The 12775-nt window shown below is 40.2% G+C and overlaps 1 protein-coding gene across 1 annotated transcript in view; it reads left to right on the top strand.

The window, feature by feature from the left end:
* The window catches only part of PTPRO (protein tyrosine phosphatase receptor type O), a 155324-nt gene that overhangs the window by 131152 nt on the left and 11397 nt on the right, over positions 1-12775 (top strand). The window contains exons 17-22 of the mRNA XM_040594612.1: positions 3035-3118; positions 6417-6452; positions 7962-8043; positions 9059-9149; positions 9660-9736; positions 12093-12227. Of these exons, the coding sequence (XP_040450546.1) occupies positions 3035-3118; positions 6417-6452; positions 7962-8043; positions 9059-9149; positions 9660-9736; positions 12093-12227 (505 nt within the window). The remainder of the gene's footprint in view (positions 1-3034; positions 3119-6416; positions 6453-7961; positions 8044-9058; positions 9150-9659; positions 9737-12092; positions 12228-12775) is intronic.

Below are 12775 nucleotides of genomic sequence, written 5' to 3'. Positions count from 1 at the left end.
CAGTACCATCAATTAATTTTTTCTTATGTTGCAAGACAAGGACAAGACAACTCAAATATTTACTATAACTTGATGTTCAGTGCTGTTGAAAAGACTCAACACCCAACACCCCCACACCCCCCATATTCTTGCTAGTCTAGAAAACTACCTACAAGAGTTGCAAGCACTGACTATGGACTCCAGACCATCACTGACACCATCAGCTGAAGAGAAGTATTTGAACAAAAAAGATCTGTAGCTTTTATAGAAGCAAAAGGGCTCTGAGAGCTACCTGACTGACACCAGTGTGGTCATTTCCGTTCCTATTTTAATAATCAAATAGGCACTAATGACCGACCCAAGGTTTACCATTTTGTTACTAGTAATGTCTGCAAAAATGTCCTATCTTTCAAGGCAATTCCGAACACAGATATTTAAAAGCATACTGTCAGATTCATTCCAGTATGTAGGAAGAAGCAAATACACACCTTGGGTTTACACCCGTGGTCAGCTTTGTTGTCAGCCAAGAAGTTGGGAAGAGGAGTCGGTGCGCAGGGAACTGCCAGCAAGGACAGGATTAAATGGATTGACACTGCATCACAACAAGCCCTTTGCTAATAAGCGTGCAAACCGAACTAACAGGCCCAGCAGATCTTGTCAATACCTCACTGCGTTGCTAATTAACTGGATATTAAACAAGCTTCACTTGCTTGGTTTAGCTTTAATAGCAGCCAGCTGTATGCAGTACAAACTAATCTCTCAGTTTCTCTTGCTTGGACTATATTAATGGCAAAGAAGGCAGAAGATCAAACAGTCACGTTAATTAAATATCCAAGCTTGAAACAAATGATTAAACTAGCAACAGATGTTATTAAAACCATAAAAGGCTTTTTTTATGGGAAGGAGAATTAATTAGTAAGTTTGGATGTGAAAGTGAAGATTCTTGTTGCTTAATTTAGTATATGTGTATGTATGTGTGTATATATGCATATATGTATACATACATAAATTATGTTATAAAAATATAAATTGGGGAAAATATTCCTGCTTAGTATCTCCATAAATTTTTGGTAACTGAAGGCAGTATGCCGATGTCTTACATTCCTGACTTCTCTGAGAGTTTGTGAAGATATCTTGTTTTGTGTGCCTCTGTTTAATGTCAAGACCAGGTTCACTGTCCAACCAGTCAGCCAAATGGAAAACCTGGCCCTAAAGACAGGTAGAAGGATTAAGAAACCCATTTTGCTTGGGGTCATTCCAGGGATATAGTAAGGGAGCTATGGGCATATCCACTGATTCCAAAGGAAAGCTCGGCTCAGCAGTTTTCAGGATTTGAGCACTCTCTGCATCTCTTAATTAAATAAAATTGTTCAGTAGGTGAAAGACTATATAATTCCAGGAAAACAATATTGTATTTACTGGGAAATTACGTATTTTTTGTCCATTAAATGAAATCAATTGTTTTAGATGTTGGATTTCCTAATCTGTGAACGATATAGGTAGGGTCTGTAAGTACGTTAGCCTGTGGAAATGCCTCATGATGATTTGATGATGAAGGACAACCCAGGCTTGAATAATTCCTTCTGCCTCTGTAGGCAAGAGGAAGTAAAAGCTTCACTTGGAATTTTCCAAAGGAAAAAGGAGTATTCCAGCCACATCATCACTTCTCTCTTCTAAGCCTAATGAAAACCTCTCTGTGGCACCAGTGATCTGCTTATGGAAAACTAGATTGCATCTTCAGTCCACTCCCATAGAAACTCCAACAACAGATAAGCCCTGAGGCCCTGATGCCGCAGCAACTGTGGCATATGATTAACTAGAAAGAGCTCTCGCTTCTGGCTGACCCACACAATCCCTACCAATGCCTGGGGACGGTGCCCTGCAGAAACTGCGCTGCCCGTCTTCTCTTCAGCAGCAAAACTCGTTAAAGCATAACTTGGAGTTTCACTGCATGGGAAGAAGTTTTCCACCACTGGTTGGAAAATTAACATTAGAGATGATTACATTTGACATGACTTGCTTATCAGGGAAAACACAGTATCATAAGAGCCAAGAGTACTGAAAAATGAAATTTCACTTTGTGGTTCCTCTTTAGAACAGCTGCAGCAGGATGGTATTGCTTTTAGGACAGCACATTTTCTGATGGGGAAAAAAAGTGCTGAGGGTGTATTTGGCAAAAAACCCCTCCTACTGGGGCAATTTTTGTTTACGTTTCATGGGGTTTTCATATTTGAGAAGTACGCATAGCTGAGTCCACCAATAGGTGGAACAGGCCTGAGTGGGTTTCCTGAATTAACGCATAACAGAATCTGGTAATCAGGCTGCAAATACAGAAATTTATAATGATTTTGTACTGAAATTTCCTTTAGTCACAATGAAACCTGCTGTGAATAATTATTCATAGAAACCACAGTTAGAAGAATTTAAAATAATGTTTTTCTGAAAACCTAGGAGAGAATTTAAAGCATTTAAGAATGGGTCTCTACAAAACGTTATGTGGAAGTTTTCAGATGTCTGACTCAATAGAGTATTAAGAGATACAGGTTTGATCTAAATTTATCTGTCACACAGATGTTCTGATAGCCACAAAATCACTTGCAGGAGCAAACGTCTGAGATTATTGTAGTTGTACATGCTAAAAACCCCCAGCGATATCTGTCCTGAAATATTTCAAAACATCAGGAAATAAGACTTAGCACCACCTACGTAATGGCAATAAATGTGGCTGAAATTTTCAAACAGATTTTACTCTCTGAAAATCTGCCAGTTTATTAACGTTGATTTAGAATAACAGGCCTGAATCAATACCGTAAAACACATTTCTTTTGATCATATGGAAATTTATGTTGGATAGCTGAAAATCCTGTATAGGGTGTCAGGTTGAGGACTGAAAATTCTATGGATGCTAATAATTATCTTATGAAGTAAATAAGAGGAAGCCTTTTTAAGTTTAGCTGGTTTTATAATAGAATTTGCTGATCTCCTGATTTCTGTTTGTCTTACTAACTCTCCTCACTTTTTCATCTTTATGTATGTTATTTATTAATGCTCACAGGCGTAGAAGTGTATTTGCTTTCCTAACTCTGCTACCCTCATGCCTTTGGACTGATTATCTTTTGGCATTTTATATTAATCCTTGGTAAGTGATTTACTTGTTTTTCCATATGCAATGTGTAAACAATGTTAATTTCTATTACATGAAAAATGTCTGATACCTTTGTTTTTAAATGGGTCAAAGCTTTTGAAGATATAATTTTCTTGTACTAGAACATGGATTGGAGAGGATGTGGGTATCAAAGTATTTGCTACCCTGCTTCATCTAGTTTGTCTGTTTATGCTCCAAACCAGTTTGATATTAAAAAGCTAATCTTATGGTGGTCATCATATTCATCTCATTGCACTCTCTGCGATTTTTGCCACTTTGTTATAAGTCCTGGCTTCTTCTATACCAGTTATTCATCTGTTTGTTGTCTGGCATTGCCACCTGCTGCTGCTGCTGCTTTTCTGTTACTAAAATTGCTTGATTGTGCCCTACCTGTTTGGTGTGTGGTGTCAAATCCCTTAGGTTTCAAAAGTGTGGGTATGCTTTCCTGACATCAGTAAAAGTTTTGCTTTTGGAAACAACAGTTCACTGAGAGTCGATACGTACTCACAGTCCCAAGGTGTTAAATTGGGTCACCATGTACGCATCTTTGTATGCGTGTATATTTAATAGTTTAGTCTGTAAAAAGGTTTAGTAAACAACTAACTGTTTTTTTCTGAAAATACCTAACCAACAAAGTCACAGGGTCCATTTAGAACCAGAACGGTTTTACAATACATATAACAAAAAAATCCAAAGATCTAAAAATGCTTAATCTATATAAAAGAAACTGATGGTCTTGAGTCCAAGGTAAAGTGATTTACAAAACATGGTACCAAAATTAATATTTACCGTTGACTAAACATTTTCCCTGGTGTTAAAATATGGCACCAAAGCGCTGGCAGGCAGTCGTCAGCATCTTCAGTACAGGGATTTCTGAGACTGGTTTTCCTTGGGTCACATTGGTCTGTAGAAAAACTCATCTAAATTTTCAGTGGGCCCAGAAACGACCAGGTTTATGTAACTGAAGAAAGGTCCATTTCTTCTCCCATGAAAATAAAAGCATGTTCTCCCCACACACACAGAGCTGAAAAGCCTTCTGCATCTCTCCAAGTCTAATGTTCTATTGACTTGTAAATTGTCTGACGAAAACTCAACGATTGGAGCTGAGGGTCAGGCAAGCAGGTTATTATTGTGGAGGTCAGGATGATCTCTATTAACTCTTTAATGGTCAAGAAGCCCAAGGTGGCCACTGCCAATGGCACTGCTGCAAAAAGACTTGTAATCTTCTCTTGTCCCTTTGCCTTTTTTGTTTAATATGCATTGAGATGCATTAACTCACCTTTCCAGACTTGTGTCCTTCTTCAGAGGTTTCCTCTGCAGTCAAGCTACCTAGTTTAGTCTAGAAGACCAAATTTAAGGGAGCTGAATGAAATGAGATTATCCCTCTCTTTGTATTTTAATCTGTAGGGTAAATGGAAGAACCAGCCATTATTTCAAATGTCTTTGCTTTGCACACAAGTTGGTTTAAAACATTTATGAGCATTCAGGAAACAGTTGCAATGCTAAGAAACGAGGGCCTCTTGAGACTATCAAAGCACAAGAAAATGTTGCTGAGAAATGGATGTCAATCATTTGGTTTATTGCCTCTTGAAGTATTCCTTGGAGAAGCGTTCTTAGAAGCATTCCCATCATAAACAGCATTTAGATATTTTTTCCTTTTGAAATTAACTCCAATGTGCCCAACATTAAAAGGTTTACCACAATCACAGGGGACAGAAATGTGTTGAATAATTTACAGAAATTAATTTTAAGTTTTCATTGGAAAAAATCTTTGAAGTTGTAGAATAAATACTACTAGGCTATGTGTACAGTACACATGAATGTACATATAGTATACAGATAGTATCTGTATAGATAATATGGTGGGCTAAAGAGGTTTATCGTATTTGGAAAGTAAAGCTCCACGTTAGTGTAAAGCTGGCGTTGCTATAGCTGTTAGGTCTGCAGGCAAAGCTCTATATCTAAATGGAAATGTACCTTGACAAAATAGGAAAATTATACAGGTTGTGGCTGCTCCAAAAACTGAATAATTTTTAAAACTTCATTTTGAAATGAAGTTTTTTTATTATTATTTCACTTCTAAACTTATCAGGGTAGAGAAGTAAAAATATTCCACTTTTAAATATTTCTTTCTGTATATTTTCATTGTTTTGAAATTAGAGCTTCACCTTTAATTTACTAATTGAAGCTGTGACCCAAGTTATTTAGAAATCATTTTAATATAGTGAAATTAAAAATAACATCATTATAATGTGACGAATTAACAGATATTGTTGAATGCCTGGGAAGAAAAAAAATGACACTACTAAAATCCTTTCTGAGTAAGAAAGAATCTATGTGTAGTCTGTGGCTGGTTTAACAGAGAGGATGAGTGTTTTCAGACCTCTAGCTAAATTATTCCAGGGTGACAACTTTGTGCATTTAACTTGATTGATTGCCTAACTTTTTCGTGGCGGCAACAAAATGAATACACTCCCGATCCAAAAAAACACATAGTGGTAGGTAGCGTAGTCCAGTTCTGAAGTCCATATCTTAATGGGTTGTACTGCTTAACATGCTCATAAGCTCGCTCACAACTGCCACTAGTGAATTATATCACTTATAAATCATGTGAAGACAGTGTGTTGCATGACTGGCATAATTATCTCTGGCTGTTAAAAGTCAATTAAAATTATCTAAGGTTTAAGCTTGACTCCTGCTGAAGTCAGTAGGGTATTTGCCACTGTCTTCATTGATCTTCATAAGCAGGTTATGAAACGGGTGAGAAATAGTGTTCAGGCCCTTTCTTTTTTTCTTCACCCTTGCTTGAATTTTCAAATTGTGGTCTTCTCCTTTTATCCAACAGATGCTTCTCATTCCCAGTTGCTGTCTAGTGTTGGCACCTGGTTTCCCAGCCCACTAGAGCTGGAGCGGAGCAGCCCTGGGGACAGTGTGGTGCCCCATCCCATCCCTTGCAGCAGCACAGCCCCCTGCCGGGCTCGGGCCCTGGGGACTCAGCCCCAGCCCACCTGAAGCCAACGGCACTGTTGGGTCAGGATTTGTAAAGGCCCCATTGCTTGTGCTGGGCACAGGTTTTTCCTTTCACAGGCAGGTTGTTCTCAGAGCTGCAGAATGTAAAATGCATCCCATGGGTGTCAATTTAAAAATGTCCAAGATACTGTCACCAATCTCATCCTGGGTATGATGGTGACTAGAAAACAATACGTTCTTAAATCAGTGCTAACTTTGAGTAGAGACTATGCAATATTTTAATGAATGAAAAACACATCTTTCTTTTTTTTTTTTTTAACAGGAGTAAAAATGGGTTAAAGAAGAGAAAGCTGACCAAGTATGTAACTTCTTTGATGCCTAAATATATATATATATCACCTTAGCCTAAACATGCATTATGGAGTACATGATATAGTGATATTGCAGTTACAGATGTAGGAAACTTGTTGATAAACACATCCTGAGAGAGATATCTGAAGGCAGAAAACAAACAATAATTGGACAAAAGCAATTCTTCTCAGCAGATAGGTTGTGGTAAAACAGCTCCTTACTGATAGAGAATTAGTCATTGGGGAAATGATCAATTATCCAACTTAGTGATTCCAACAACGCTTATCCTTAGTTAAAAATGACAAATGGTGAAAAACTGGGATGCATTTGTTTCTAGTGATATTTCCCTCTTGATATGAGGCTCTCATTATGGTTGTTGCTAGAACATTAGATCATTAATGCTAACGTGTAAACAGGGGTAATTAAGCAGTGATAAGACAGATTCCTTTGGGCATATTGCCTCAAAGTAAATTAAAAGATTACTGTGTACATGCTTCAGTAGCTTGTAAATTAGAGCATGATAATTAGGTGAGGGAAGTTGTTTACCTGTGTTTCGTTATTCAGAGTGTTAGTCTAATTATTTCTCTGTTGTGTTGCGAGACAGTGCCTGTACTAATAGACAGACTCTTGTCTGGTGACATGGTGTGTAGAATGATGGGAGTCGCTAAATCAAGGCTGCTGTATACCTGCTGAAGCTCTCTGCGTGGTTTTGTATAGTTATATGCCATTTTTTTTAGACACCATCTGGGAGGAGAATTTGACCTCTAATGACAAATGTGTGTAGTTCTCAAAGCCAGCAGAGAAGCAGTCACAGCAGTGGCATCCAAAATGCTGGTTTAGGGGACTTTTTTCAGTGGGCCTTCTAGCAAAAATCAAAACCTAAATAAGAAATCGTTTTTCCTGCATGAGCAAAGCTCAGATGAGTTTTAAAAGTCTCTGCCAGATGTGAAAATGCCTGTAAGCAACACTTCACATGGCACAAGAGGCAACTCAAATGAAGCAGCCAGCTGCGCTGGCACCAGAAACAGGCTGGTGGAATGGTACTGGGAGTGGGTCCGTGACAGCATGCTGGATCACCACTTACCGCAGTGCCACCTGTGCCTTGGGGGTGTACCCACCTGCAAAAGCAGTTCAGGGGCCAGGGACTCGTAGGAAGGGTGCATGGGCCACTCCCCTTGCCTCAGGCCAGTGGTTTCCCTCAGGTAGGACAACTCCAGCCCCCCCAAACCAGGGCGCTTATGATCATCAGCACCAGCAGCTGCAGCACTGAGCTCACCCAGAGGGGTCGGCGCTCTCAGCTGTTCTGGTGCTTTTTTTGGGTATGATGCAGGTAATGAGCAATGTGCCCACCATTTGGTGGCACTGAACCACAAGAATTTTTTTTCCTCTTTATTGTTGCTTTCTAGCATTAACAGTTGCAAATACATATTCACGACTTGATAGTATTCTGGGGGAAATTAGAAATAAAATGTACTGAAAACGTTGTTATTAATTTCTGTGTGTTTTTCTTTTAAAGCCCCGTCCAGTTGGATGATTTTGATGGATACATCAAGGATATGGCCAAAGATTCAGATTATAAATTTTCTCTGCAATTTGAGGTATATCTGTGGGGATTCTGTCCTCTCCTAGCTGCCATGCCTAGATCAGCTTTTTCCAGATGTTAGATTTGCGTTGTTTGTTCCTGTGCTCTCTGTTGTTTAATGTGTGCTGTTGCTAGGCGGGTCAGCTTCACTTCCAGTTCTGCAGCATTTGAAAGTGGACCTTGGTGGTGTTGAAGAGTGCATTTAGTAAGCTGATTGGAGTGGCTCATCACATTTGGTCCAAGATAATTGTGAGGCCAACACATTTCCTTTAGGACAAGTTGGCAGCCTGAATAGGATTCAGGATTTTAATGTCTTTATTTATTTAGTGCCCTTAATTTGAAGGGAAGCATTGGAATGAGAAAGTAATGTCAGGAATCTCTTTAAGAGCAAGGAGGTCTCTCTAAAGACCAGTTCAGGTACATTCTCTTATTTACCCAGAATTTAAAGTCAGTTTAGTAGCATCAAAATAAAAAGCTCCTGTCCTAGGGCTAACTCACAAAGATTTAAACGTGAAAAGGGAGTGGGGAGGACTGTCAGGGTGTTACCACCATTTTGGGTGGCTGACAAGTTCCCTTCCTGCCAGTGACAAGTCCTCTGATGCGTCCTATATTAGATGTAGCTACTGAAGTTGATGAAGCTACAGAAGATCTTCCAAGCATTCCCTGGTATCAAGTTAAAAAGCCACTTGAGGACTTGAAGAAAACACTTTAAGTGGGGTGGATGACCACTGCAGAAATAACTTCTCAACCCCCTAGTCTGACACCATTAATGGCTAATTAAGTGCAGGTAGAGAGGAGCAGTCTGCAGTCACAGCCTGGGATGGCAGCAGTGCGTTGGCAGCATCTCTAGCTGTTTGGAGCCAGACTCAGAGGCATCAGATAAGGAAAGTCAGTGTAATCCTGCTGTCAGTTTACAACATGATTTATGAACATTTTCAGTCTGGTACCTGCCACAAATAATCACTTCACAAAGAATTATTTTTTGAGTGTTTGTGAGTTTGACCTTGGTGTCTTTCTTTCTGTTACCCTAGGAGTTAAAACTGATTGGGCTTGACATACCCCACTTTGCTGCTGATCTTCCCATGAATCGCTGTAAAAATCGCTACACAAATATCCTGCCATGTAAGTACAATACATCCAGGCTCCTGCTAGTCCCTCGAGAGGGGATGAAGAGTTTTAATAAGAGAACTGGAGAATCAGGACACATTTTTTGAGTGACAAAAGCCTGTTCTAAAACTTGCCCTTAGAGAGAACCAGGCAATAGATGGGCTTTGTTAGCTTTGAAGAGACGTAGCTTTCTGGGGATGTTTATCAAGACAGGAGTTTGGAGATGTGAAACACAAGGTCATTTCTACTACTGAGTAGTGTTACTATATTTCTCTTATGATTTTAATGAAACCTCGGGGAGCCCAAAGGGATGGCAGTTGGAGACTGTATTTTGCAGAACAGTAATGATAGTGCATCCCTGTAGTATTTACTGAAGCAGACATCGCTCTCTGTTAGTAAATGTGAGCATTTTCTGGTTTTTTTAATAGATTTTTTTTCCAGGTTTTATAAGATTAATTTTAATTTTGCCTAGTTGGAGAAGAATGCATTGTTTGAGAGACAATTCTTTTTTTTTTTCTTTTACAGATGATTTTAGTCGTGTCCGGTTAGTTTCAATGAATGAAGAGGAGGGATCTGACTACATTAATGCCAACTACATCCCTGTGAGTACAGGGACTCGGTCAGTGTAAAGAACAGGGTCCTGCACAGGAGTTAGTGAGTGTCACCTCCAAATAGCACAACATCTCCAGGAAGCTCAGTCAGATTCTCAGCATCTCCTTCAACTTCCAGTATTTTGCCTACAGTGAACCATGCTTTTCAGCAGCCACCCAAAAGAAAAAAAGAAAAGGGAGCAGAGAGGGACGATTATTGGCAAATTTTGCCGCAGTAACACTGGGTGAGCTGTGAAACTTCGTGAAACTTAGGTTGGACTCGTAGGGAAGTGGTGAGGAAATGTTAAGTGGTTCAGTGGCTTTTTAAGACCGCTAGGAAAAACATAAACTTTTAAATAAGAAACTTTTCTAGGTTTCTACAGCACATGGAAAAAGGACAGACACTCCACAACTGACAAAATGCACACAGCCCAGATGGTGCGTGGAGAGAGCTTCTGCTTTCTGCCTTGTCTCCCGTGCTCCCGGTGTGCCTCCCTCTGCCTGGCATGGAGCAGCCGTTCACCAGGGAGTAGCACTCAGAGTTTTAGGATAATTAATGTATACACAGAGCTGCAGTCAGTCTGAAGCTGGGGGTGGGCTAAAACCTTGTCAGCTCTTTCCAGTCTCGCCTTAGCTTGTGCAATCACTTAGGCTTATCCCTGCCACAAAGGCTTGCCCCTCTGTTATCCCCCCTTGCTGTGGCTCGGTGTAAAGCTGTGTTAGGAAGCGCAAGGTCCACGGGGTCGCTCTGGATGGACGCTGGACCGCTCATTTAGAAAAAGACCTTTCACTTGGGCACCACAGTCAGATGAGCATTTCTGCACCCTTGCCGTGAACAGAAGACAGAGCCAGTCCCAGCTGTGCTGGAGAGAGCTGAATCGGCGTTAAGGAAAAGGGAGGAGCCCTCAGATGAGTCAGTGAAACCACTTCTTTGTCACTGTGGCACTGCCCGTGCACATACTGCTGAGCACGTTGCCTCCTCTTAGTTTCTACGTGTCAAGAGCATGAACGTAAATGCTCAAGCTGCAAGTGCCTGAGCTTGCAGCAAATCACGAAAGACAAATGCTCCAGCATTCAAAAGCATCATTCACAACCCAAGAAACTTTTATGACAAACTTCTGTGACATGGGATTATGGATAATAGGATTTTATGTAGCAGTCCTTTTTGGATTGCTCAGTTCTGCTTTTTATAGTTTACATCTCTTTAGTTGTACTTACAGCATAATGCTGGCCATAGAAACTGGGACAGACATGTCATCTTAATGCTTGGCTTTTCTTGACAGTTGCTTCTCTGCTGAGTACCTGCCTCCTAACACAGATACTCGTGGTGATCTGTGTCTCCGTGATCATCAAGATTTGAACCTTAGGTCAGGCATAGCCCATGCAGAAAAACAAACAGCAAATTCTGTCTAGTGCGAAAACTCAGCTTGAGCTGACTTTTAGAGATGTCTGAGGAGGTCATTTATGGAAAGTGCTCCCAAATCACAAATAGTTTTACAATCCACATACTGTAGCGGCACAGGAATCGCCCAGTTTACATGGGATCATGCTGTGTGTTGGATGCGTCTTTTGCTCTTATTAGGAATATCAAATAACTTTCCAAATGTGGTTTTGATTGTACATTCTCAGCAAATATGGTTGTAGCAGATGCCAAAATGGACATTCTGGGCTATCTGTGGATCTGTTATTATAGTCTTTATATAATGGTCTTCTGGTTTTGGAGAGGGGAAGGAGTCTTTGGACATGGATAGGAGAAGGAATACATGGATATAAAGCATCTGATCTTCAACAAAACATAGCAATGATAATCTGCTAAGGGCATTGGCTCAGCATATTCTCTGTTATTTTAAGCAGACTTCTAATTAGTATTTTACTAATACATGTTCTTATGAAAAACACATGCAAATAATACTGTTCATTGCTACCTTTCATTTACATCAGTGACTGAAAATCACCACAGGCACTGCTTGGGATGAGCAGTCTAAGCATCTGTAATTGGTTTTATGTCTATAACTAAACAAACCCTTAAATTATGAAATCTGGAAGAAGCTGGAACTTTGATTTAGGATTCTCATTACTTGTTTTTCTAATGTTGCCTTTCCTGCTCTCTGGGCAGAAGATTTATATAGTAACAGCTTCATTTTCTGTCCTTCTAGATTGCTTACACTTTGGGAGCATCAAAAACTGGCAAAGGTTGTAATCTCAAAATAAATACAAAAAATCATGAAGCCGTTTCTTTGTATTAGGAATCTCTTTTAGAAGTACAAATTGAACTTGAGCAAGCTAAACAATATGTATGTCAGAGAAAACCATGTGTTCTGAAGCAGTAATTGTGTTGGTAAACAGCACCTGTCTGTTTATTTCCTAGGGATATAATTCACCCCAGGAGTACATTGCAACTCAAGGACCACTGCCAGAAACTAGGAATGATTTTTGGAAGATGGTTCTCCAGCAAAAATCGCAGATTATTGTTATGCTTACTCAGTGTAATGAGAAAAGAAGGGTATGTAGCAAAGTCTTGCACATAGTATAGAAGAAACTACTCTGAGAACATCTATTTTCTTATGAGTGAATTTCTTTACATTGTTTGCTGATCACAAGGCAGCATCATAACCAGACCTGGAATGGCACTTCCTTTACTTAATGGCAGGCATTTTGGGATGATTAGGGGACTGGAGCATCTTTCACATGGGAAGAGGCTGAGAGTTGGGACTCTTCAGCCTGAAGGCTCACAGGATCTTGTCACTGTGTGTAAATACCTGATGGGAGGGAATGGAGACAAGGGCCTCCTCAGTGGTGCCCAGTGACAGGACAGGAGGTAATAGGTACAAACGGAACCACAGTAAATTCCATCTGAAGTCAGGAAACCCTTGTTTTACTGTGAGGGTGACAGCACTGGCACAAGTTGCCCAGAGGTTGTGGAGTCTCCAGCCTTGGAGATAACTCAAAAGCCGTCTGGACACGGTTCTGGGCAGCCTGCTCTAGGTAGCCTTGCTTGAGCAGGGGGAGTTGGAGAAGATAACATCCAGAAGTCCTTTTGCAACCTCAACC

This window comes from Falco naumanni, chromosome 5, assembly GCF_017639655.2.
Source record: "Falco naumanni isolate bFalNau1 chromosome 5, bFalNau1.pat, whole genome shotgun sequence".
Classification (NCBI taxonomy): Eukaryota; Metazoa; Chordata; class Aves; order Falconiformes; family Falconidae; genus Falco; species Falco naumanni.
This window is presented reverse-complemented; position numbering and strand designations above follow the sequence as displayed.